We start from the raw sequence: 25880 nt of genomic DNA, 5'->3' as shown, positions 1-25880 counted from the left end.
TCCGTGATGTCCACCATAAAAGCAAGATTTTGAAGCCCATTCATTATCCTGCAGTTCAGGCATAACCTTTCCTTTCTGATTCAAAAACAATTGTATTTCACCACGTAATTCGTCAAAGCGTTTCAGTACAGCCCCCCGACTTAGCCAATGAACATCAGTGTGATATGGTAACCCATGGGGTTTCTCAGTTACTTCCAGAAGGCAGTTGAACTGCCTGTGGTTAAGGCTTCTTGCTCGTATAAAACTAACTGTTCTTATAACCACATCCAAAATACTATCCAGTTTCAGTGTTTTACTACATAGTGCTTCTTGGTGTAAAATGCAATGTAAATTACAAAACTGATGTTGCGTATTGACAGCAAGCAATTTTTCCTTCAACTTTGCAGCACCTCCAGCTTTTCTACCCACCATTTGTGGTACTCTGTCTGTAGCCAGACTCACAGCTTGCATCCAGTCTACACCTGATTTGTCCAAAGTTTCCACCAAATTATTGAAGGTATCGTCACCTGTTGCATCTTTCATCGGAACCAATTTTACAAACTCTTCTGTTATGCGCATTTTTTAATCAACACCACGAATGAAAATTGCAAGTTGTGTCACATCAGTAACATCCGTGCTGTCATCAACTGCAATTGAAAATGCAATAAAGGATTTGACTCTGTCCTTTTGTTGATTGTTAAGGTTCTCTGACAAATCACTGATTCTCTCAGCGACTGTGTTTCTTGAGAGACTTATATTTGCAAAGGCTTGCTGTTTATCTGGACATATTAATTCTGCAGTTATTAACATACATTTCTTTATAATTTCCCCATCTGAAAAAGGTTTTGATGACTGTGCTAGTTCATGCACAATCATGTAGCTTGCTTTAACTGCAGCTTCACTTACTTGATGGGCGTTTGTAAATAGTGATTACTGCTTTTCCAAGAACTTTTCCAATTCAGAAACTTTGTCCTCACGCAACTTCCCAATATATTTATCATACTGCTTAGCATGCTTGGTATCCTAGTGCCTCCGAACATTGTACTCTTTGGCAACAGCTACATGTTGCATACAAATCAAACATGTTGGCTTTCCATTCAGTTAGGCAAAGAAATACAAATTTTCCACTTCTCTTGAACCACACGACATTCTTTGTCTATTTTTCTTCGATAACATAATTACAAGGCCCCACACAAGGCTGTGTATGTATATACAAGGCCCAGCTTACACAAGATTGTGTACGCGAGATATCATCATAACAGTCTGGCATACACAGCACTCTGCGATTCCACAAGGTATTGTTTGTCTCAATTACTTAGCTGTAAAATCCTGCTACAATGTGTGGAACTATCACAGTTTGGTGGTATTTTACTTTGCAGGACTACAGTGATATTTTGTAGACTTGTTGTTCTATAGGAGAACCCCAGAATTGTGCAGTGGAAGAGATGCCTTTACTAGGCACCAGAGAGAGAAGGAGCATATAACTTTCAGTCTGAACAAATCTAATATAACAATTGGCTTCTATCTTTCCTAAGCTATTTGCCAATGTATTTTTGGGACATTTCTTCTGGAAAGATGTATGGGTGGCAATAGCAACTGAAGTGGGAGAAAATGGTAAACTGAGCAACTGTAGGAAGGTTTTTCTTCACAGCCCACTCACTTCAAAACACATGCTACTTTCAGCTGCAGAAGCAGTTCTGCCCTCTGCGTTGCCCCGAGACCACACTCTCTCCTCTCCTCTCCTCTCCTCTCCTCTCCTTTCCTTTTGGAGTGCAGTCTCGCACAGACAGCGCTCTGCGCAATGCCCCAAGCCCACACTGTCCCTATCCCGCCTTTTGGAACGCTGGGTCTCATGCATACAGCGCTCCATGCGCTGCCGCCAGAGTATACAGATCTCACAGCAGCACGGGATGCTGTGAGATTTCACAGCAGCGTGCGCTGCCGCCAGAGTGTACAACAGATCTCGCAGCACCGCGTGACACTGCCAGTACAATGCCGCGAGATCTCGCAGCAGCACGTGGAGAGAGACTACATGGGCTGGTCCAAAAAGGTTGAAGGGCCGTATCCGGCCTGAAGGCCAAATGTTTGACATCCCTGGCTTAAAGCAATTCTTTTCAATCTCTCTCAAGCCAATTTGCTTGGATTTATAAAGGAATTAAAATTAAAATATGGTTACTTGAGGTCTCACTACAGAGGGCAGACTCTTCAAGAAAACCTACTGTTTATATTTCCCCTTCTATTCTTGAATATAATCTTTGAAATGAAATCTCATCACTTCTTCTTATTCTCTTAACTTTTGGATGGGGGAGAGTCTTTTCCATACGGCTGGTCCAGGTGTCACACTCAGATCTTCAGCTTGCTGGGTTCAGTCAACTCTCGCATATGATGATTTCAGTTTATATATCCTAGTTTCAAGATTTATAAGAGGGAGCCACCCTCTTATTCCTATTGGACAAGTGAGTGCTTAAGTTTTAGCTCTTTCGCTTTCTTTGGTTTCCATCAGTATCCAATAGATGGTAATGGTGTATAACAAATGTATTCAATCCTTTTCTTTTTGGAGGATTTTTAAGTTTTTGGTTCGTTTCAAGGATTGGTAGCTCCTGGTTTCAAGCTCCTGGTATCAATTGGGAACAACCAACACCCCCCCCCCCCCAAGCAATTTCTCTTAATATCCTAAATTATGCCCTGGTGTATATTTTTTAATATTTCTTTCTTGTGGCAGACAATTCCTATTACTTCTATGTGCAACAATTATTTACAATGAAAACCAACAAAATCCTTAATCTTCCAAATTTCCCATACATTCTTTGATTATGCATATGCATTTCACATTCTGTGGGACTTGCAATAGAACAAGAGATCTTCCACATTAGAAGGTTGTAAATCTGACTCTCCAAGCAAACAAATAGGCAGATTCTAATATAGGGTGAAAGATTGTTTTCTTTGTAAAATCAAAATATACCGTAAATAGTGTGTAGTTTGGAGTGAAAATGTAATTTGGATTTCTTGGAGTAACGGGTAATTTGTTCAATTTGACCTTCAGTCTTACTGACCCATTTCTAGTTTGCTTAACTTGCATCTTCCCCACTTGTTTCTTGATCCTCTCTCAAAGTGCAATGGGTCACTTTGCATAAGAAAGCAGCACACTGCATAAGAAAGCAGTTACCCCTTACTTGGTAACTTGGAGTTCTTTTTAGCTAGGTTGGGAGGGAGAAAGAGGTTTTATCTCTTGCCTAGTTGATTACAGTATTCTCATTTAGCCATTTTAGTTTTTATTCTTGGAGAGAGGAATTCCTGAGTTTGACTGTGGGTCCTTAGATAAAATGTCTCACATGATGTGAACCATTTTCTTATTGTCTTCCTAGGTGAATCTTATTTTGGGATAAACAGCAGTGGATAGCTTTTCCAATTTTTAAGGGCCAGAAGGAATCAGTAGTTATTAATCAAGGCATATTTGTTCCATATATCACTTACAGCTAGGCGATGTACCAACATAACAAATGAAAGTTGCTGCCCCATTGAGCTTACAGTATAAAAGGAATCATACTTCTAAGCATTTGGGTTTTTTTTGTTCTCTAAAATAATAAGTATTTTTCATAGGTTACTCTTGGGATGGTATAATAAAGCAAAGATCTCTAGCTATATATTTTAAAGCATGAAATGTGTTTTTTGCATACTTTAATTTGTGTATATATAGGCCTGATCGTGTATATGCCTAAGTGTTAGCTTAATATTATGCACATGGATAGTCTTGTTGAATTCAGTAGGAACTGTTAACTAACAAAGTTATGAATAGTTCCAGAAGGGTAGCCGTGTTAGTCTGTATACAACAAAAACGAGAGTCCTATAGCACTTTAAAGATTAACAAATTTAATTTCTGGAGGCATAAGCTTTTGTGGGCTGCAACCCAACTTCATCATATGGAAGAAATAGAAATCAGATAGGGGGTGTACACACACACACGTACACAACGGGGAGGGTAGGTGTTAGCAAAGTGTGTCAAGTTTGCAGTCAAAATGGGTCTGAATAGGGACTTGGAATAGTTCTCTCATTACAAGAAGTAATTGTCACTGTTCACACATTCTCACCTTCTAATCAATGGTTGTAAGTAGGCCTCATCTGCTCTAACTGAATAGACTTTGCTAACACCTACCCTCCCCATTGTTATTCCTCACACACACATACACACACACACCCCAATCTGATTTCTATTTCTTCCATATGATGAAGTTTGGTTGCAGCCCACAAAAGCCTATGCCTGCAGAAATTAAATTTCTTAGTCTTTAAAGTGCTACAGGACTCATTGTGTGTTGTTGGGTTTTTTTTTTTTTTTTGGGGGGGGGGGGGGTGGGGGGTCGGTTTTGTTTTTTAAGTTATTAATGTGACTAAATGTTTGCAGGATTGGGGTGATAATTTGGACTGATTATGTGAGGAAAGGGTAAGAGAACTGGGCTTGTTTAGTCTGCAAAAGAGAAGAATGAGGGGAGATTTGATAGCAGCCTTTAACTACCTGAAAGGGGGTTCCAGGGAGAATGGGGCTAGGCTGTTCTTGATGGTGGCAGATGACAGAACAAGGAGCAATGGTCTCAAGTTGCAGTTGGGGAGGTCTAGATTGGACATTAGGGAAAGGTTTTTCACTAGGAGGGTGGTAAAGCACTGGAATGGGTTACCTAGAGAGGTCGTGGAATCTCCATCTTTAGAGGTTTTTAAGCTTAGGCTTGACAAAGCCCTGGCTGGGATGATATAGCTGAGGTTAGTCCTGCTTTGAGCAGGGGGTTGGGTAGATGACCTCCTGAGGTCCCTTCCAACTCTAATATTCTATGATTCTATATAGATCTATAAATTTTGAAACTAATTGGTTCAAATGAAAACTGAGCTGTCAAGTCTGATACTACTTTTGTAACAGAGCAAAGGACTAGTTGCAAAAACGGTACTTCTGGAAACTAATAGAATATTACATCTTGTGTTTTTCGACATCTTCATAAACATAACTATTGCTGAATAAGTAGTTATGGTGTATATTCTTGTATGTCTTTAAACTGACTTTTTTTTTTTTACAGAGCTAAAATCGTCAGTATTTGATGATTGTAGGAAGGAAGAAGAATGGAAGGTATAGATTTTGCTTTTTGTAACAGTTTAGAATTACTAAAATAAATCATCTGTGTCATTAAGTACACTAACTCAATGTTTGTTTCCTTGACTGAGATTTCTTCACAACACTTCCAATAAATGACCTGTAGTAGATGGGTAAATGGATTTGTTGTCTTGGTTCCTAGTGATGTAGAAAGAATGCCTGAAAGGTGATTCTGTTGCTTTTTACACTTTAGAAATTCATGTCTCATCTTACCCCATTTTCCTGAAAGACACAACAGCCTCACTCATTTCTCTAACTTCCCACTAATTCATTTCCACTGATGGGAATGCTGGTGCAGACAAGGTATTGGTGTGTGGTGGTCTTATAGGGTATGTCCCGCAGTTGGCCTGTGCCAGCTGGCTTGAGCTCAGAGTAAGGGGCTGTTCAATTTTGGTGCAGAAATTTGGGCTCTGGCTGAGCTCTGAGACCCTTCTGCCTTGCAGGGTCTCATTTACACCACAATTAAACAGCCCCTTAGCCCAAGTCCCACAAACCCTGCTGTTTTTTTAATTTCAGTGTAGACATAACCTTAAAGTCTCTTGTGTGTATTTGTTTTGAGCAGGGTGAGACATTGTGGAGCTTTAAATGCTGGCAGCAGCCTAGATCCTTGTGTACACTGACATATCTGTCGTCATCAGTGAAACTGCACCGGTTGTTGCAATGGTGGGATATTTTTAGCAAAAAGGTTTAGTCATTTATTCCCTAGTGTAGAACTGATAGGATTGACATTGGAGAGGTCTGCAGTTATTCCCTAATTAATTGGAAATTAAAAGTTATTTTAATTCGTCCTGTTAATACAAAACCTAATTTTTTAAAAAACTTTTCAGTTTTTCTTTAACATGGAAGTTAGACCCAAATGCAAGTTCTTCCTTTAAAAATGTGTAGAACTGATGCAGCAAATCCTTTGGGGTTTGATCATGTCTGTATGAAAACAGCTTATGGGACATTGTAGAGGCTAGTACTTTTTATTTAGAACGTTGGGGAGGTTTTAAATCACAAAAACATCAGGGTTATTACCACAAACAATAAAAATACTCCCATTGTTGTGATTCAGCTTTTCTTGCCATGAACAAAAATCTATAAGAAATAAAAATTGCCCAGGCAGATTTGGAGTAGAAGCTTAAAATAATTCAGGATAAAGTGATCAGAAGAGGAAGGTTTTATACTAACCCAAATACAATTAAGACAGCTACTGCAGATTCAGACAGATCTTCTGAGGTAGTGAATTCTGCAGATAGCTCTCTGAGCCAAGAAGTTCTTATCCAAGCTAGATGGAAATTTGGAATGTTGAGTAAGGCTAACCAGATTGATCTCAACTGTCTTGGAAGGGATACCAGGCTCAGGGTGTTTTTGTTAGAGACAAAAGGGAAAATAGAATGTTTGAAGTAAAATGTTCAGGTATTCCGTATGTGGATTTTTTTTTCTCCACTAACCTCCTAGAATGTTCTGGACCTTTGTAGAATCTCATGGAACCTTCCGGACTTCTGAGAACTACATTTTCCTTGAACGTCCTAGAATGTTGTTAGTCCTGCCCCTGCGGGTATATAAGGGACAGGACATAGCCAATCTGTCAGATATAAGAATGAACTGAAGTGAGAGCCCAGCGTGATATGCAAAAGTTTAACAAACGCGGGGAGGGGAGATGCCAAAGATGCTCCTTGCCTGGGCACCATTTAGTCTTGGGCCAGCCCTGCTTACAGTAATAAAGTGAGTGATGGGGAAAATAAATTGGTAAGAAAATAAATTTCAGTTTCAAGCTTTCACAGCTGCTTACCAATGAAAGAGAATGAAAGAGTGAAATATAACTTGTCTTACAGTAGCTGTAGCTGATACTGAATTATTTGCCTAAATGCTGTTTCATTTGATTTTACATTTAGATAGTTATTTTAGATGACTTTACCACTAAACTACTGTCATCCTGCATCAAAATGACTGATTTACTGGCAGAAGGCATCACTGGTAAGTGTAAAGTAGTTGTTAAAGATGCTTTTTTTTTTTTTTTTTTAAATCTAGGGGCAGATGAAAATGTTGGGCTAATAAATGTGTGCTAGATACTATTACTCTTCTTATAAAGGAGAAAAAAGTCATGGGAATGTTTCTTTATTTACTTGTTTAATATTCCATGGCTGTTAATTGCAAAATTGCATTTACTGCTTCTCTCCTGAAAGGAGCCTGCAGCACCTGTGCTGCAAAGTAGCATGTAGGCAAATGTAATGTTTGTAAATTCCAGAAACTGGTCTCCCATAGCTGACTGGCTGTTTACTCTTGAAACTCTACACTGTCAATTCAGAGATGTGCCTTTTGCCTGTCTGCCCTCCTTAAATCCTGGTATGCTTGATCATATTTGAAGGTTCAGTATAGAAAGACTTGATGGTTTAAGCCTTACATGAAAGAACTTTACAGTCGGCTGATAGTTAACTTTTGTTCATTTGGAGACTTAGCTTCTGGGCAAAGTCGTCTTTGGTGTTTTTTTGTGTAATTTAAGTGATTAGAAGCTCCCCTGTACTTTCAGGATATCAGCAAATCAAGTATATGGTCAAACACAAGATGAACGTCTTGAGAATTATGTCTTTTCAGTTGTCATTAGCTCAGTGAAAATGTGTTCATTGTAGAGAGGACGACAAAGAAAAACAAAATATTAGAATGTATGAAGAACAAGATAGAATATTCTCAGGATTTTCTAGCACCAGCATATAAATCAATGGAATGCCCTCACCTTGAATGATGTACCATCCAGAGAAGAGAAACCAAAATTATTGAAGGCATGGAAAGACTTTCCTATAGAAAAGACTGAATCTGAATCCTTCCCATGCCATCAGACACTCTTTAAGTCATGGACAAGGCTCTGCCATCCCTGCCCATCATGCCATTATCCAGAATACTTCGTTGTGTTTCTATAACTTTTTTTACAAGGAGGGGTGGTTGTCCTTTTTCTCTGGTCTCTACTCTGTGACATGTCCAGATTGTGTACCCCTATCAGGATTTAAAACCCTGCAGATATAGCTGTCAGGGTTACTGGAACAACAAACCTTTTTTTCTGCATCACGATACAGTCTCCTGGGAAGAATGGAAAGACTAAGGACTATTTAAGTTTAGAGTTGAGGAGAAGGGACATGATAGCTTTGAATAAAACAATGGTATAGACTAGAGCAATGGTTCTCAATCTTTCCAGACTACTGTACCCCTTTCAATAGCCTGATTTACTTTAAGTGAGGTGAAACTTGGGGTACACAACTTGGGCTTCAGCCCGGCGAGGTTTGGGCTTGGGCTTTCTGCCCTGGGTCCAGTGAGTCTAACGCTGGCCCCAGTGACCCCATTAAAACAAAATACAGTTTGAGAACCATTGATATAGTATATAGAGCAGTATAAACAAGTCATTGTCTGTATGAAATTTTAGTTTGTACCAACTTTGCTAGTGCTTTTTATGTAGCCTGTTGTAAAACTAGGCAAATGTCTGGATGAGTTGATGTACCCCCTGGAAGACCTCTGTGTACCCCCAGGGGTACGCGTTTCACTGGTTGAGAAGCTTTGAAATAGAGAACAAGGGGGACATCCAGTGAAACTAAAAGGTAACATTTAAGTACTAAAAGGAAATCCTTCTACACAACGCAGAATTAACCTATGGAACTCACTGTCACAATGTCAGAGTCCAAGAGCTTTCCAAGATAAAAAAGATTAAAAATGGATAATGAGGATATTCTTGGTTACATTAGCTAGAATAAAAAATGAAGGCTATAAATCAGGCAGTCACTTTCTGATAGTGTTTAAAGAGAAAGAACCCTGATAAGCAGAGGCTATTCCATAACTGTCCATTATGGAGTTTCTTGTGCCTTCCTCTGAAGCATTTAGTATTGACCTCTGTCAGAAGAAGAATACCAGATGAGGTTTCATTTCATAATGTAATTCCTATATGATATATTTAAGACTAGATTTACCTCTGTACTTGAGAAGATGAAACACTGCAATCACGAACTTTATAGCCTATAAAAAATATTTTTTAAAGGGAATGCTTACGTTTTCCTTGGCTCAGGAGTCTTAAAGTTCAAAAAGTAAAGTTTTCTAGTGAAGAGTACTTTTATTTGCAATGTGTTTAATTTCTGTGATGCCTGATTGTAAATCATCCTGGTGAAAAGTGACAGTTGAAATTGGTAGTGAATATATTAAACTTTATGAAAGCAGTTTTCAACCTGTTCTGATTTTTTTTTAAATCAATGTTTTATGCTCAGATAGTATTTAGGATCCTAATGTCACAATTCTTGCTCACATGAGTAGTCAGTGGGGCTACTTAAAGTAAGGAAGAGATTGCATGAGTGGACCCTTAATGTGTACATTTAAACATTGCTATTAAATCTTTCCCACTTTAAGGCTGCTTATATACTCTGATACTGTCTTGCCATACCTCCAGTGTCACACATGCCACTTTAGAAAGAGCAGTAAGCTCAAATGTCAGCTGTAATTCACTTTTCAAGGGTATTTTACTCATGGTAAACTGCTTTGCTGTTACCATCTGAAAATATTTCAGAACAAATGTGTATAACTTTTCTTATCCACTAAGTGAATCAAGTGCTGCCTAAATAACCAGACTGACAATCTTGGAGATTGAAGTTTTCTTTTTATTTACAAAAGCTATGGCATGATCGGAAGCAAGGCAAGTTTTCCCACGTTATCCCACCAATGCATTGCAGCCCTGTCTCAGGAAATCCTCTATGTGTAGTGTAATGACTAAGCTAAACAGAGAAGCCATCGGAAGGACATGGGTTACATGAAATTGTTGGTTTTTTTAAAAAATGACCAATGTGTGCATTCAGTTACATGTCCAATTGGTTAATTGCACAGGAAATGGCCAAAGGACAGAAAAGGTTAGAATCCGAAACGTGCTCTGCATCGCTTTTTCTGATGCTGAATACAAGAATCATTTTACTAAAGTTACAATCCTGAAGCTGCTGTTCACATGCTGGCCCATGTATGGAGGTTCATTGATTTCCCTGGGGCTGTATGTAAGGGCAGAGGTTTACCTGCACAGAACAACTTGCAAGATTGGGATCTAGAGGTTTAGTTAGGACGTAACTCTGTTCTATTCTGTCTTTCTTATAACCTCCCAGTGTAAAAAATGGGGATTCTGGCCCCTAGTTTTGTTGGCCCCACCCACAGACCTTAGTCAATTAAAAGTGTAATTCACCTCTCTTCATAGAATGTGTTTCACACCCATTTTAGCTTATGGAAATACTAATGTAAAATACAATCTCTAGTCAAATGGAGCATTATTGGAAGATACAATCCAGAATGCATTAGCTTTCTTTTTTGTTTAAAAATCTTGGTTTTCAGTGTAGTTTTCCAAACTTCATTAATAAAGAGAGAGAGAAAGAATTATATTTTGAAATGAGTAACTTTATATATTGTAGCTGTGGAGAATGTTTATAAAAACCGTGAGCCTGTCCCACACATGAAGGCAATTTATCTCATCACTCCAACCAAGAAGGTTAGTATTTTGAAGAAAATAACACAGCAAATTTTTAACTTAGTTTTGCTTTTTAATCTTTATTTGTAGCACAGAAAGCATGTAGTACACTAAACCATTGTAATATTACATACTGAGCTATTAAAAGCTGCCATTCAAAATAATGGCTATGGAGAAGAGTTGGCTCTACTGGTACTACAGAAATGCTCAGAAGAGAATGAATATGATTTAATAATTGGAGAATCTATAACAATATAAGATTCCCCTTCTCCCCTTTGCTTTCTTTGCTTCCTTAAAGCAATCTTTTGTACGGCTTCTACAGATGAAAATATTACTGATTTTCTTTCATTGTTTTGTCATCCTTGGGCTGGAAATATAAATATTATAGTTCAGTGTTTTTCTTTCCCATGTGACTGTGATTACAATATTTCTAATTTCACACTGATCAATAAAAAAAATTATCTTTTCAAAAATATAGACCAAGAAAAGTTTGTTCTAACAGCAGGCAAAATAATCACTAATGAATTATTTTCTTTATAGTAAATTAAAATTTAGCATTTTTCTTAAGTCTGTAGATGGGCTTATAAATGACTTTGTAAGTAAATCATCCAGCAAGTACAAAGCAGCATATGTCTACTTCACTGACTGTAAGTAATTTTTTATTGAATTTGAGAACTATGAATTTATAAATAAAAGTGGTTATCAGTCTTAGCTTACTACTAATATAGTCTAATTTTTTAGTTGGTGCATATGTGAAATATTAACTACAGCATTAAGCTGTGAGGGGAATTTTGAGACTCAGCTTGTTTACAAGAGTTAAGAATTTAAGTTGAGGTATTTAAAAAAAAACAACAAAAAACCCACCCATAATTCTGTCTTTGCCTGTTAGTTATGCTGTAAGGCATTGTAGCCAGAAATGGAAAGCCACAGGATATAGAAGAGTTTCTGTTCAGTGTGGCGCTGCGGCTTTTTATTTCCCAGAATAAGTATGACCTTTGCATTTCATGCTTTAGCTTTCAATATTAAATGTTTCAGTTTTATTTTTATAACATTCTGGCTGTATTTATATGCTATAGAATATAGAGGAAGAAGCTTTGAGCAAAATTATGAGGTACACAAACATACAATCCTATGCAGAAATAACACCAAAAATAACGTTTTTGGGATGACAGTTTGCTGTGCTGCAAGGACAGTGGTTTGAAGTTTGGTTATATTTTACCTATTCACTATGAACTCAGTTGTGAGCTGGCCTCCACACGCTTACAGGGGAGTAAGGAAGTATAAAGTGCCCTCTGCATAATTCCTCTGCATAGTCTTCCTGTATCAGAGGTTGCAACGCAAAGGAAAGAACAGCTGCCATTCCACAGGTACTCCCCAGTCTGTGCAAGTATGAAGCACAGCTGAAAGAATGTGGAGGGGAAAGTAAATTGTGCTAGGAAAAGGACACCCATGGTCTCGGTATCCCTAAACTTTTGACTGCCAGAACTGGGACTGGATGACAGTGGTGGATCACTTGCTAATTACCCTGTTCTGTTCATTCCCTCTGAAGTATCTGGCAGACCAAATATGGCCATTCTTATGTTCTAGTTCCCCATGGGAAGCAGACACTGAATTTTGGCTGCATCAGTTTGGTTCCCTAGTCTACTCTTGGAGCTGTGCAGCTACACACTTGCTGTTACACAGGCCAGATTACAAGAGGCCTCTCTATCTAAAAAGAGCTCTAATGCAAATCCATTACTAAACTAACCCTCCTTCCCATTGCCCCCCTCTCCCGAAGGCTAAACTTCATTCTGCTGTTTGATTTATGAATTGTGATGTCATGTTCTAGTGTGCACGCGTGTGTGTCTGTTATGCTGTTGTGGTAGAGCTGTGGTAGAATATCTTAAAATGTTAAAATGAGAACAGTACAGAAACTTTATAAAGAGATACTTAATATAGCCAATTTCTGTTGTTGGGCCTGTGTTTCCAGCACATTGTCAGGTGAAATCTCCCCCAGAGGACGTTCCATATTCTCTGTGTGTGTGCTTCATGGTGCCTCCAAAATTCCAAGATCTGCTCCTTTCTGACTGTAGATGAGAGTTCTGTGGGACCAGCCAGCATTTTGTGGTGAAGGTTCCAACTTATAGCTTCAATATCTATTTCCCACTGATTTCCAGCATCTTTTACTGGTGTGTTTTATTTTGGGTCCTTCTCTCTTCCCCCCCAATTCCTTGTCATTCTTTGCCCAAAGCATATTTTTGGCTTGCTTCGTTAGCAAACTACTCTGTCTCAGAACAACCGCCAAACCAGCAGCAACAATTGTTGGGGCTTCATTCTCTGTGTGCTTCTCCTTTCAGTGCTTCTTCATGCTAGTAGTTTGCATTCTTGACACACTTGAAGCTTTGGCCCTAATTTCTTGGCATAATTTCTAGATATGCCAACAAACGGCAGAGCCTTTTAAAGTACTTTTGGGAGTACTTAATACCTCTCTTATCACAGAGGTGCTTCACTGATTTTTCTCAGTGGTCTTAAGATTCCATCCCTTCAGCTCCATTTTCTGGGCCTTTACTGAACTTTGGATCTGTGCAGTGTAATTAGTACATCATTCATCAATGCACTTTGGTGCTGTGCTGCTCACTTTAGTTGCCACTTCTCTTGCAAAAATGAGGGAGGTAGATATAGCAGCTGCTTCAGAAGATGTTCAGTGCAACATCAGGGATGTGTATATGTACTATGCCATTTGGATAAGGACTGTTACTGACTCGGGTATAAGTTCTGTTCCCAGATAGCCCCCTGAGTCATCAGGTCTTATGAGTGCCTCAGATCCCTTGTGATCTTCGATAAGACTTGTGGTTGGCTCATCCAGAAAGTCTCAAAGGCTTTAGTATAAAGTAAAGAACAGAATTTAGCTCCCATGCTGGGTTTTAGGATTTTGCTTTGATGTTCGCTTCTGTACAGGTACAATCAGAGGCCATGCAGCACAGCTTCTTCACTTTCATTAGTTATGTCAAGTTAAAGCTATGGAAGAAAACTTCTACTTCTTTGCTTAGTCTCTTGTATAGGAGAAATTCACATTGAAACACCACCATTGATAGGGCACGGACGCAGACATCTGGTTTGGTGATACATTTTAGTGACACAGTCAATGAAAATGGCTGTGTCTGGCACCAGTATTTGCAGGTGTAAATGTTTATCATCAGCCTTCCTGTGGAGGTTTATCAGAATGTTGAGGGCCTACTGAATGATGAAAGGAATCTCGGGGAGGAGAAAGGGGAAGCAAATCTGACAGCGGTCAAATAACCAAAGCTGTTGTTGGTTTCATTGGGTCTTTTGTACAGTACTCCTTCTCTTGCCTTATTGAGGGAACCAGGGAAAAAGCAAGATACAATTAAGACTGGATTCAGGATTTTAATGATGGGCATTGGTTCTAATCTCCCTTTTTTGTTTTTGTTTTTGCATCTGGGTATCTAGTGAACTTCAGGCCTTTGTCTTCCTATATGAAGCAATTTATTTGTTGTTGGCCTCTGATTATTTGGTTACTATCCACTGGTGCTTCAAAATTGGCTTACCTGATAATCCACGTTTCATCCATGTAGAGCTGCTTAGTACTTGAAGGGTTTTTTATAAAATGGAAGGTCTTCTCAAGTCACAGCCACCCGGAAAACTGAACAAACTTCAAAACCTGGTGATCTTTGTCTCAGGTTTTAGCTGGAATAGTCTCTAAAGCCCTTAAAATCCACTTGACTTTTTGTTCCATTTGACACTCATAATAGGTTCTGGTGTCCTAAGAGAACCCATTTCTTAATGGCTGTCTGACAGTATATCTCCCTGTTACAGGTTTACAGACCTGCAACTTAAAGGTTTGTCCATTTATTTAATTTGAGGAAAAACAGTTTTGGCTCTGTCTCAGCTCTACTTCTGTTCAAGGAATTTGCTTAGCACCCACATGGTCTTCTCTGGATATATTTACCAATCATTGCTTTAAATTCAGGTTCTAGGCAAGAATCCAAGTTTAACCTATCAGTGTTGCAGAATATATTTCTGAGATAAGTGCAACCAAACTTTTACCTGTTTTATATTTTATTTGGGGATGTATTTTGCCCATTATTTTTTTTGAGGGGGGGGGGGGTTCTTTATTACAAAAAGGAGATTTTTTTTTTTTTTTGGGGGGGAGGTACCTTGCTACTCATATGATGGGGGAGAAAGAGAATATACACAAAAACCCTTTTGTTGCTGTTTTCAGTGTTCAGGATGTGGTACATTAGTTTTTCTTCTCATTACTGTTTGATCCAGTGTATGTTAAATTTGTTAGAAATCTTCCTCAAGCTTCCCTGTCCAAAAGTTGGAATCCACTGGAAAGAAAAGTACCTGTAACTCTTCTCTGAAAAGAGATCCCAAACCTAATGGGTTAAAACAGTCTATCTTTCTTTTGGGGGATGGTTCTATAATATTTTTATTCATTATTAGTAATTGACTCTTGTTTCAGCCTCTCTTTTGAAAGGAACTGACACTGGAATTCTGTAGGCCAACCTGATGCACTGAGCAATGGGCATGTTTCTGGTTTCTAAGAGTTCAGAATTTTCTAGCTGGGTGAGTTCCTGTCTGATCACATGCTGGAACCACAGACTCATGGTAATTCACTGAAACAAATCTCACTCTTAAAGAACAAGATTTATAAATAAATGAGGTTTTTATGTTGCAAACTTAAATTTGAATGAATTAACTCGATGAAATAATTATAAAATGGCTTCATAATCTTCAATTTTTTCCCCCAGTTTGCCCTGACAGTCTCTTTAATAAATTGAAGTCCTCCTGCTCAAGGGCTATAAGAAGGTGCAAAGAAATAAATGTTTCCTTCTTTCCATATGAATCTCAGGTAATTTTTAGTCTTTATATTAGCATAACTCCAGAAATTTTACTTCATCTTATATTTCTAAGTGTATAATCCTGAAATGTAGCTGTTTTTTATTTAGATATATTTTTCAGAAATCATGACAAATAGTACACAAAAGCCCACCACCATTTTAGTTTATTTCCAATGTATTTGCAAGATGAAAACAAATTGCTATTGAACTCAAAAGCTTATTTGCAATTGTCTTCATTGCATGACTGGGTTCAGTTGACATACAAATCTTTTTGTCATTCAGAACAGCAAATGAGTTCTGGCTTGTTTTAAGCAATGCCAAACTGCACTACTTACTATTTTGCAATATTGTTATCCTGATATGTTACTAGGTAGCTTGATGGATAGGATTAGTTAAGACTCCAGAATCAACTACTCATTGAGAGATGAGAATTTAGCAAGAGCACACAATTTAGACAATTTAGGACTCTAAAAGCAAAAAAAAGACATGGTTAAATGATACATTTAAGATTAGTAATATGAAGACACAGGTTGAGGATAATCACCAGTTAGCGTGAAATCAACCAATGAATGAGGCTGAAAACTATCTGCAATAGTAGATATGTCACTTATGCATTTCATATCCTATATGAAAAAATGAAGTATTAAATCAACACTGGCCAACAAAGGGAAGCCCACAAGGCCAAAAACCCTTGCTTCACTGTAGGAAGTTGTAGAATTGTCTGAGGATTACTCTTTTTCATGTTACTTTTCCCTGTTTTCTGTGTATCTTCCCTTTCCCCATTATGTGCCACCCTGCTAGGGTCACAAACTCTTGTACCCCATCTGGTATATGAGTGTTGGAGAGGCTCCTGTCTCCAATTATTTTCTGGTAAAGAAGCTTCCTAAGTGAAGGACTCCTTTCCATACCCTCTCACTACTTTTTATTGGGTGAATCATGGGGTTGTAGTAATGGAATGAGAATCTTCTTCCTAATGTTGACTTACACAAAGGGCTTTTATCACAACTGTTTGTCAGAGATTGTTTTTATTAAACTGCTTTTAACAAACAAAAAAAAAATGTAGCTTGCTGAAACATCTGCATCCAAAATCAACTGTGAAAGCTTCAGCCTGTTGTGGGATTTCACTATCCTGGTCCTCCACTGAGCCCCATCAGAAACTGATAAATTGATAACTGGTTTTCTAATGTAGAAAGCAAGCGGAACCCATATCCCTTTTCCTTTGGTGGCTTCTTTTTTAAGGCCTTGTGGTCAAGGAAGCCTTTGTGAATCCTAGATATGCACTAAAAGGCATTTTTTGCTTGCTTTGCTGGCTGGCTGATATGCTTCTCCTGATGACATTCACCTGAGTTTGCATGGTGATAGGTTTGGGTTGAGTCAGACTTCATCCTGGGACAGGTTTGAGTGGCCATGCACTGCAAGAAGGAAATAAGCATTTTGCACTTTTATCTGCAGAGGAAATTTCTATTAGGAATTTGGCTACATAGCTATGGAGGCAATTTTAAGTTGGTGAGAGAGCCCATTGATTCAAAGATTGTGAGAGTCGTTGGCAACAACTTGCTTAACTGGGGAACAGTCAGTGGCTTTTAATAGTGTCAAAAAAAAGTAAGATCTTTTGCCGAAGTTCTAAAAGTGTGTGTGCGTTAGAATGAGGATTTTTTTTTCCATCCTAGACTATAATTTCTTAAATAGATGTCAAATTGTGGGCCTAAGCAGGTTTAAATGTGTACTTTTATCATTACTTTGGCATTGCACTGTATTGCTCCATGCCAGACATTGGATGGTATTTAGTTCTGACTGCCTCAGGTTCCTCCATCTGTACAGGTAGTGAACAGGTTGAAATATACAATAATGTCTGTAAGTGAGAAGAGAAAATGGAGGAGAGTAATAGAGGAAAGGAGAGTGAGAACAAGAAACAAAGATGAGCTCAAGAGGACAGAGAAAAGGAAAGATGACTGAGGTAAAAACAAAATGGTATCATTAGGCCATGTTAGCTTAGATATGTATTTTCTTATGCATGCATTTTTTGTTACAAAATAAGATCCTCAACCCTTTGACTGTTATAGTCTTACACCAGATGTTCTAAAGCTATGTACAATGCTAAACTCTTTCATGGCTATGCTTTACTTAGGTATTTACTCTCGATGTCCCAGATGCATTCTTCTGCTGTTACAGTCCAACTGTGGAAAAGACAAATGATAAAGATGCTATCATGGAATCAATGGCTGAACAAATTGTTACATTATGTGCAACTTTAGATGAAAACCCAGGAGTAAGATATAAAAGGTGGGGCAGAAAATTGTTTAATTATTGTAGTGTTATGAGTTCCTACTTGCAGTGCTATTCAGAAACTGCAGTGTTCCATCTTCTGATAGCTTTTAATAAATATTTAATCCTTAACGATAATTAAATAAGTTGGTATGAGTCCACATATTAAAATAAGTCTGGTGTGGATTATGTCTTTGTTTCCTTTGAGCATTTGACAACTTTTTTTTGTACATAGTCTCTCCGTGTTTTATTGCTGGTCATTTGCTCTTAGTGTCTCATTTGCTAGGATGACTTCATTCTCATGTACTGCACTGGGGGGAAACTTGCAAGCCTGAAGTCCTGCATGAGAGTGTTTAACAGTAATCCAGAAACAGAACTTCTGTTACTAAGTTTGAGCCCAGGAGGATGTCTGCCTTTTCTGCGATCCCTGCATGGATTTGGGAAGCAACAGGAGCCAGAAGAGAAGGGAAACAGCTGAGGTCTGAGACCTGTGTGGCTTAGAAGCAGGGGGAGGAGAGTGAAGAGTCAACTTCGCTTTCTGAACCCCTCCACAGAGCAGGGAGCAATTGATCTTTGGGGGTCCACAAAAGCTCCCAACTTCATTCTCCTGGAGTCGTTTGCAGTTCATGGGGGAGGATTTAGACTGTTGATGGGGTGGAAATGGAGAGGCAGGCCTGAGCACATTTGATTTCTCAAGCTTGCCCACTCTCCTTAGCTGAAAAGATGATTAAAAAATTTGTAGGGGAGCAGAAAAACCTTTAAGAACTAAAACTTGAAAATTTAAACACCAACAGACTTTAAGGCTGGTATTATACCAGAAACTCAAATTTGTTATTTTAAAAAAAATTAAAGTTGTCCCTTTAAGTTTCCATTTTTTCCCCTGTGTCCAGGATGGCATAGTGAGGAGATTATCTGAGTTCTAACATTGAATATTTGAGCTTTTTATGGATGTCAAATCTCACTGGTATTTTAAATCCATTTTGTTTTTGTTCTAATGTTATTTGGTGGTTGTGCTGGGAAATTATTATAGTACAAGCCCAGACCATTTGGAATAGTGTCATTTATTTAAATAGTATTTCATTGTCTGGTAAAATGGTTAAGCAAAAACATCTTGTCTGCCTGCCTGTTGCTTAGACCAGAAGAAGAACTCTGTAAGTTTGAAAGCTTCTCTCTCTCTCTCCAACAGAAGTTGCTCCAATAAAAGATATTACCTCACCTACCTTGTCTCTTTAGTAGCTACTTACTCTTTCTGGAGAAAAGAGAGCCAGAACGTCTGACTTTTATTCCTGGATCTGCCACAGACTTGCTCTGTAACCTAAGACTAGTCTTAACTTTTCTATCTGTCCGCTTCCTTGGCTTTAAAATTGGTAACGTTGTACTCACAGACGTGTTTCAATCTCTAGGTTGATTCAAGAAAGTATTTAAGCACATGTTTCAGTGCATCCCTATTCAGTAAAGTACTGTAAGCATATGTCTGAACACATGTGTTTTGAATTAGGATGCTTTTCTGAATTGGGGCCTAAATGCATTAATATTTCTGTGATCTTGTCTGCTGAAAGGCATAATAGAAATGCAGATTATTATATTTCTCTGCCACTTCAGCATACAATCTCAAAAGCTATCATTCACTACAATGCACTAGGAATCCAGCACTAAACAAGTTTGTGTTTTTAAATAGGAAATTAAAAGTAGAATCAGTTTCCTGGTTGGCTTTTGTGCATGTGTAATGGGCACATAAGTTTGTACACAAATTTTCAACAAGCAGCATTTTTTGAAGTTAAACTCCTAAAAGATTTTGATAGTTAAACCGCCTTTAGTTTGGTTTGCCTATGGTTTATCTTATAGCATCTAAACTAAAAATACACTATATATATATATAATATTCCGATTTTTAGTTAGGCTAATCACAAATAATTTTTCACCTAGAATTATAGGGGGAAAAATTGAAATTTTTCACTCAAGTATTTCTGCAGCTAGAACTGAAGGACCATTCAGTTATTGTTCTTCTACTCTTCTTATTGAGTATTGTACAGGTAGGTAAGACTTGCCACTTTAGCTATCCATTTTGATCTTGTATGTATTTCTTTAAAGAAAAACCTGTGTACACTTTGTTTTGAGTACAAGGTAACGATTTAGGGCTTGATCATACAGATACTTGGTTTTGATAAGAAAATAAGAATAAAGTTATTCACATGCTTAGGTGTGTTTAGGTTCAAGCTCTTGTATCTGTCTTACGTCACAATTGAGGGAAAGTACTATAAATTTGCAGTATGGCAAAAATGTATTGGAAATGTTTTAAAATTAAGTAGGCGTTCTGAAACTACAGATGTTTGAAGCTAAGTAGTCACATTGTAGAACACTTTGCCACTAAAATGTCTTATAACAGAAATTTAATAAACAGTATTTGAGACATTTTCCTTTTTTCCTCTAGCAAGCCATTGGATAATGCCAGCAAACTCGCAGAGCTAGTTGAAAATAAGCTTGAAAACTACTTTAAAATTGATGAGAAAAGCCAAATAAAGGTAAAGTGAAAATGACATCCAGTGCTTGCTTTATTTTTGTAAACAAAGGAAATTGTTAAAGGATGTTAGGAGACAGACTGCTGTTTTTAAAAAAAGAAATATTTGGTAACTAAATATAGAAAACAGATTGTCCTTTCTGTTGCCTTTGTTTAATTTTAAAGAGAGGGTGGAAAAGTGGAAGATAACTTGTGCAGTAGGTTTCTTATCCAAAAAAACCAGAATTGGTGCTCTATGTTGGTAATAATGCACAGAGAGATCCCATCTGCCTACCATCCTTTGTTTCTCCTCCCCCCAGTAACCCCTAATAGTTTGTCATAGGGGTAGTTTATGTACAGGATTGAATGCTTAGGTAGCAGCCCACTGACCCAACCATCCCTGATTCCATGGCACCCAGCTCAGCCTCAGGAACAAATGCAACTGAGTCCTCTGTGCCACCAGTAGATACTCCGCCCAACCCAAACATGAAGTCCTTTTCTAGTGTTTGGAGAAATGGGGTGGGCACAACCACCAAGAGAGTGGGAGCACAAACTGGAGCAAACAAAAACATAAGAAAAAATAAAAATCAGGAAATGAGAGGAAGACAAAGAACCTGAGAAAATGAACAGAAATGGGGAGAATGTGGCAACTTCATTGGATATAAAATTGGGAGTGAGGCCAATTCCAGTCTGCTAATCTGTTGTGGGGAAGGAAGAGCCTCTGATAAAAGGATTGGGAACCAGTCAGACATTGAACATGACAGTTAATTTACCTTGGTGGATTCTTTTATTAAGAATTTTCTGGAACCTCTGGTACCACTCTGAATGCTCAGTCACTTTGATCCTGTGTCTTGCTGACCTTCTGACTTGATTTAAGTGCTGAGCTTTTATAATGCTGGGCTTCTACTGACTCCTTGATGTGGATTCAAAACTGTAAGTTATTTAGATCAGGTTATCACATTTAAAATTGTAAGTTCTCTTCTTTGGTCTAATGTTCAGATAATATCCATGGTTTTTGGGTGTTAAGGCTAAGCATAACACATACTTTTCTACTTACATAAGACATACTAAGGCTAAGCCTAAGGCCTTGCCTACACTAGAAAGTTTTGTTAATGGTAATTACATCAGTGATCAAAACTGTTGTAATTACAGCATTTAAGCTTGTCCACACAGCACTCGTGTCACCAAAGCGCATTCACACTTGGTGCTCTAGTATCAATAGTGAGAGCAGTGCACTGTGAGCAGTTATCCCACTGTGCAACTTGATACCTTCTGCCACTAGGAGTTGTGAAACTGCAGAGAGGATCGCGGTGCATCATGGGTGCTGGCTCAACGTCCCATGATGCATTGATTTCCATCCCATCATTCATTGTGTTCCCGGCTGTATTTCGTGCCATTTTTCAATGGCCCCCTGCTTCCTGAGCGCCCACCATCTCTATCTGAAAGGATGGATCCTGCACTGCTCTCCACTGTTGCTGTCAATGTTCTGAACACATCACGGCTGGTCACGCAGTATCATGAGCTCAAAATCGGAACAGGAATCCGAGGCACCTGACCTGCTTTGTGCCATCCAAACCAACAGCAATGGATTACTGTTTACATTCACAGAGCATCTGCACACGGTGCACTGCCACTTTTGGTCATGTGAAACAAGCACTGATTGGCGGGATTGCATCATTATGCAGGTCTGGGATGACAAGCAGTGGCAGCAGAACTTTAAAATGTGCAAAACTATCTTCATGGACCTGCCCTCTTGGTGGAGAAGCGCATGGTGATCACTGTGTGGAAGCTGGCAAATCCAGACTGGTAGTGGTCGGTCGCTAATCAGTTTGGTGTTGGGAAGTCCGCCGTTGGAGTTGTGTAATCGCAAGTGTGCATGGCCATTAACTACATTCTGCTGCAAATTGACTGGAGGCAATGTTTGTGAAATACAGGATGGCTTCGTGGCGATGGGATTCCCTAACTGTGGTGGGGCAATAGATAGTGCACACATCCCAATTTTGGCCCTGGATCATCTTGCGATGGAGTACACCAATAGAAAGGGGTACTTCTCTATGGTACTGCAGGCGCTTGTGACTCACCGTGGGTGTTTCACTGACATTAGCGTGGGTTGGTTAGGGAAAGTGCATGATGCATGTATCTTCAGGAACATTGGCCTGTACAGGAAGCTGTAAGTAGGGACTTTCTTTCCAGATCAAAAGATTCCAGTGGGGGATGTTGAGATGCCCATAGTGATCCTGGGAGACCCAGCCTACTAATTAATGCCATGGCTCATGAAGCCTTACATGGGCAACCTGGATAGCAGCAAGAAATGCTTCAGTAACAGGCTGAGCAGGTGCAGAATGACTATTGAATGTGCATTGCCATATTGAAAGTTCGCTGGAGATGCCTTTATGGCAGGCTAGACCTAAATGAGGACAGTATTCTCAAGGTTATTGCCACCTGCTGTGTTCTCTGTAATTTATGTGACGCTAAGGGTGAAAAGTTTGTCCCTGGGTGGACCGCAGAGGCAGATCATCTTGAATCTGCATATGAACGGCCAGATGCTAGGGGTATTAGAGGGGCACAATGGGGGACCATTCGGATCAGGGAGGCATTGAGGGCCTATTTTGAGAATCTGAGCCAATAAGGTATTTTTGTGAACAGTGCTGGTGCCATTCCATGACTGCTATCCAGCTTGAGCTGTGTATCTGTGGCAGGTGAAAGTACAGCATGCAGCACAGAAATAGTGCTTTTTGTTCTCTCAGATTGTCTTTATTAAACGCAAAAAAGTTCACAGCACAAAAAACATACAGGGCTGGAGGGGAGAAAGCAGTGTGAACTATGACAGCTGGGTGAAAGTCCAGCTGTCACTCTCGTCGTTGTCTGAAGGGGGTGGAGTGTAAGGGGAACAAGACGGACTGGGAGTTTGGGAGGAATGTGAGGGAGGGGGGAGTGCACAGAAAGCAGTTCTGTAGTGGTTGCAAGATGGGCGAGCATGCATGAACTTTGTCTACATTGTCATGATTGTCTTTAGCAGTCTGTCTGCTCCTCCATGGCCTTGATCATGCGCTCATGACCTGCCATCACACAGTCATGGTTGTCCTTCCTTTCCTGTCTGTCAATTTTCTGAGTTTCGGACACTGATTGTCTCCATGCTCTTTTTTTCTCTTTTGGTCGCCTCCAGAGGACTGGAGGAGTTCCTGGAACATCTCCTCCTTGTTTTTCTGAGGTCGCTTCCTTATCAACCAGAGGTGCTCTGCTGGTGTAGGGGTCTAGCTGTGAAGTTCACATCTGTGGATGTACAAGAAACAATGAACAGAAGTATTATTGTGGATGCCCTAATACGATAGATGCATTACTGTTAACACCTCTTTCTCAGTGTTCTCTGGGAAGAGCACAGCTGCATGATCAGCCTGGGTATGATGAATTTTTCCAGGAGATGGGCAATCTAACTGGGGTGGAGGTTCTGGGTCAGTGGTTGCTTGAGGCATAAATGCAGGTACAGAGGGACAATATTTCAAGTTGTGCCACCATTCTCCACAGGTAGGGGCCATAGAAGTTGATATCTCACTCCTGAGAGTAAACAGGGATGCTAGGTGCATCTCCTCCATGTGATCAGCTTCAAATCGGGTCCCTATGCTGCCACCTGTGCCCCCCTTTGGTCTCTGTACAAGTGATTGTAGATTGGCGTGGGAAAGTGTCCTACAATGGGGAAAGAAACTGAGCCGCTCTCCTGAGGAACCTAAGGCAGAGAATTGGCGAGTACCTCCAGGAAAGTTTCCTAGTGATCTCACCGGAGGATGCATGTGGGATCTCGGTGTGCATGAACGTGCTTCTCAGTCACACTGCCTAGCTGTGCAAGGGAATGGGAAGCCCACATAAACACAGCTACTCTTGTGCATTTCTATCCCTTCAACTACCTGTATGATTTAACAAAGCAAAGGACCCCATGCTTCCTATACACAAGCAGCATCAGTTTAGAAAAACACTTGCCAGAGCTGTAAGTCTGGTACTGACTGCAACCTTCTGGGATCAACAGCTCCTGACTCCCAACCTCATCAAACAAACCGGTCCCCGGCTCCTAGTTGCCCTCGAACTCCACCTTCTCATCAGTTCTTCCTTGGGGTTGATTCCGATGTCTGCTGGCCCTGGGGCTGCGGAGGTATCCACGAGTGTCTTGGGGGTGGACGTGAGGTCGCCACTGAGGATGGCTTCCAGCTCCTTATAGAAGTAGCAGCTCTTTGGCTTTGCACCAAAGCAACGGTTTGCTTCCCTGGCTTCCTGGTATCTCTGCTGCAGTTCCTAGATGTTTTGCTTGGCACTACAGCATGTCCCGATCATAGCCCTTCTACGCCATGGCATGAGAAATTTGGCCAAAGGCATCAAAGGTCCTTCGGTTGGAGCAGAGCTGGTACTGCATATCTGACTCTCCCCAAATGCTAATCAGTCCAGCAGCTCCAGTGTGCTCCAAATGGGAGAGTGTTTGGTGCATGGAGCCGCCATGGTCAGCTGGGAAGATGTGATGTGAGCTCTCCACGTTGACCAAGAAGGAAGTGGAAATTTCAAAACTTCCCAGGACTTGAAGAGGGGAGTGGCGGGTGGCTGCAGAACAGCAGAGTTCAAACTGATGGCCAGAGCAGTCAGGATAGGCATTGTGGAACACTTCCGGAGGCCATTTACCACAACATAATCAACAGCAATGTCAACACTGACACTTCTTCGATTTTAAGATGGCTGAAAAAAGCTCTACGCCTCTCATCGAGGTGATTTTATTTTGTTGAAAAAACAGGGCAGTTTTGTCAGCTGGGGGATGATTGCAGTTTGTATACCAGCACTGTTTTATCAAAAAAGCAGACTGGTTGACAAAACAGTCTAATGTAGACCAGGCCTAAGACACTTTTTCTGCTTTGGCCAGTTAAATGGGGATTTTTGCTTTTAAGGTGAAAGTTTATTAAAGGATTGTAATGTGCCTAAAGACACAATCCATAAAAAACATCCTTTATGAACGCATATTGTCTTTAAACAGAAAGCTTCCCTAATTCATGGTTGATATGTAGTTGGGCCACTTTAGTATAGCTAATGGCAACTTAACTATAATGGGTTTATGAATTATAAAAAATGTTTCTCTCTATCAAAGAATAAACCAGCTTGGTGCTATCGCATTTTCCAAGAAGGCTTAGAATGTAACTTGATTGCTTCAAATAGATTTGGAGTGTTGTAGCTTTGTAAGGTATATCTTAAGTTTTGCTGTTCTGATGTTTTTAGGGTAAAACCCACTCCCAGTTGTTAATAATTGATCGTGGATTTGACCCGGTGTCCACCGTACTTCATGAACTTACCTTCCAAGCAATGGCATATGATCTGCTACCAATTGAAAATGATACATACAAGCAAGTATAACTTTTTGTATCTAAACACTTCATTCTCACTTGAGTTTAGAAACTGTCTTTGATATCTGCTTTATTTGTACAGCTATTAAAGGTAAGCAAATAATTCCCTTTGCAGCTCTTTTGCTACTTTATGCTGTATAAAGATGGCTTCAGTTTATTTAAAAACTTTTCATCTGTCCTCTTTGTCAGATGTTTTTGATGATGATTTTGAAAACTTGATTGGTATTGGTTACATTGTCTTGCTTAACTGAAGCTTCTGAGTGGGCCTTCAAAGATTGCCTTGGTAATAAAACTATTTTGGTGGTGATGGCGGTGGGGAGGGAGTGTGTCA

The 25880-nt window shown here is 39.5% G+C and overlaps 1 protein-coding gene across 1 annotated transcript in view; it reads left to right on the top strand.

The window, feature by feature from the left end:
• Positions 1-25880, top strand: part of STXBP3 (syntaxin binding protein 3) — a 46218-nt gene that overhangs the window by 7009 nt on the left and 13329 nt on the right. The window contains exons 2-9 of the mRNA XM_067538325.1: positions 5040-5089; positions 6991-7072; positions 10516-10592; positions 11140-11218; positions 15326-15426; positions 17544-17698; positions 20112-20202; positions 25425-25549. Of these exons, the coding sequence (XP_067394426.1) occupies positions 5040-5089; positions 6991-7072; positions 10516-10592; positions 11140-11218; positions 15326-15426; positions 17544-17698; positions 20112-20202; positions 25425-25549 (760 nt within the window). The remainder of the gene's footprint in view (positions 1-5039; positions 5090-6990; positions 7073-10515; positions 10593-11139; positions 11219-15325; positions 15427-17543; positions 17699-20111; positions 20203-25424; positions 25550-25880) is intronic.

The sequence above is a fragment of the Emydura macquarii genome, unplaced genomic scaffold, assembly GCF_026122565.2.
Source record: "Emydura macquarii macquarii isolate MOO-44397 ecotype Brisbane River unplaced genomic scaffold, CSIRO-AGI_Emac_v2 contig_480, whole genome shotgun sequence".
NCBI classification, from domain to species: Eukaryota; Metazoa; Chordata; order Testudines; family Chelidae; genus Emydura; species Emydura macquarii.
This window is presented reverse-complemented; position numbering and strand designations above follow the sequence as displayed.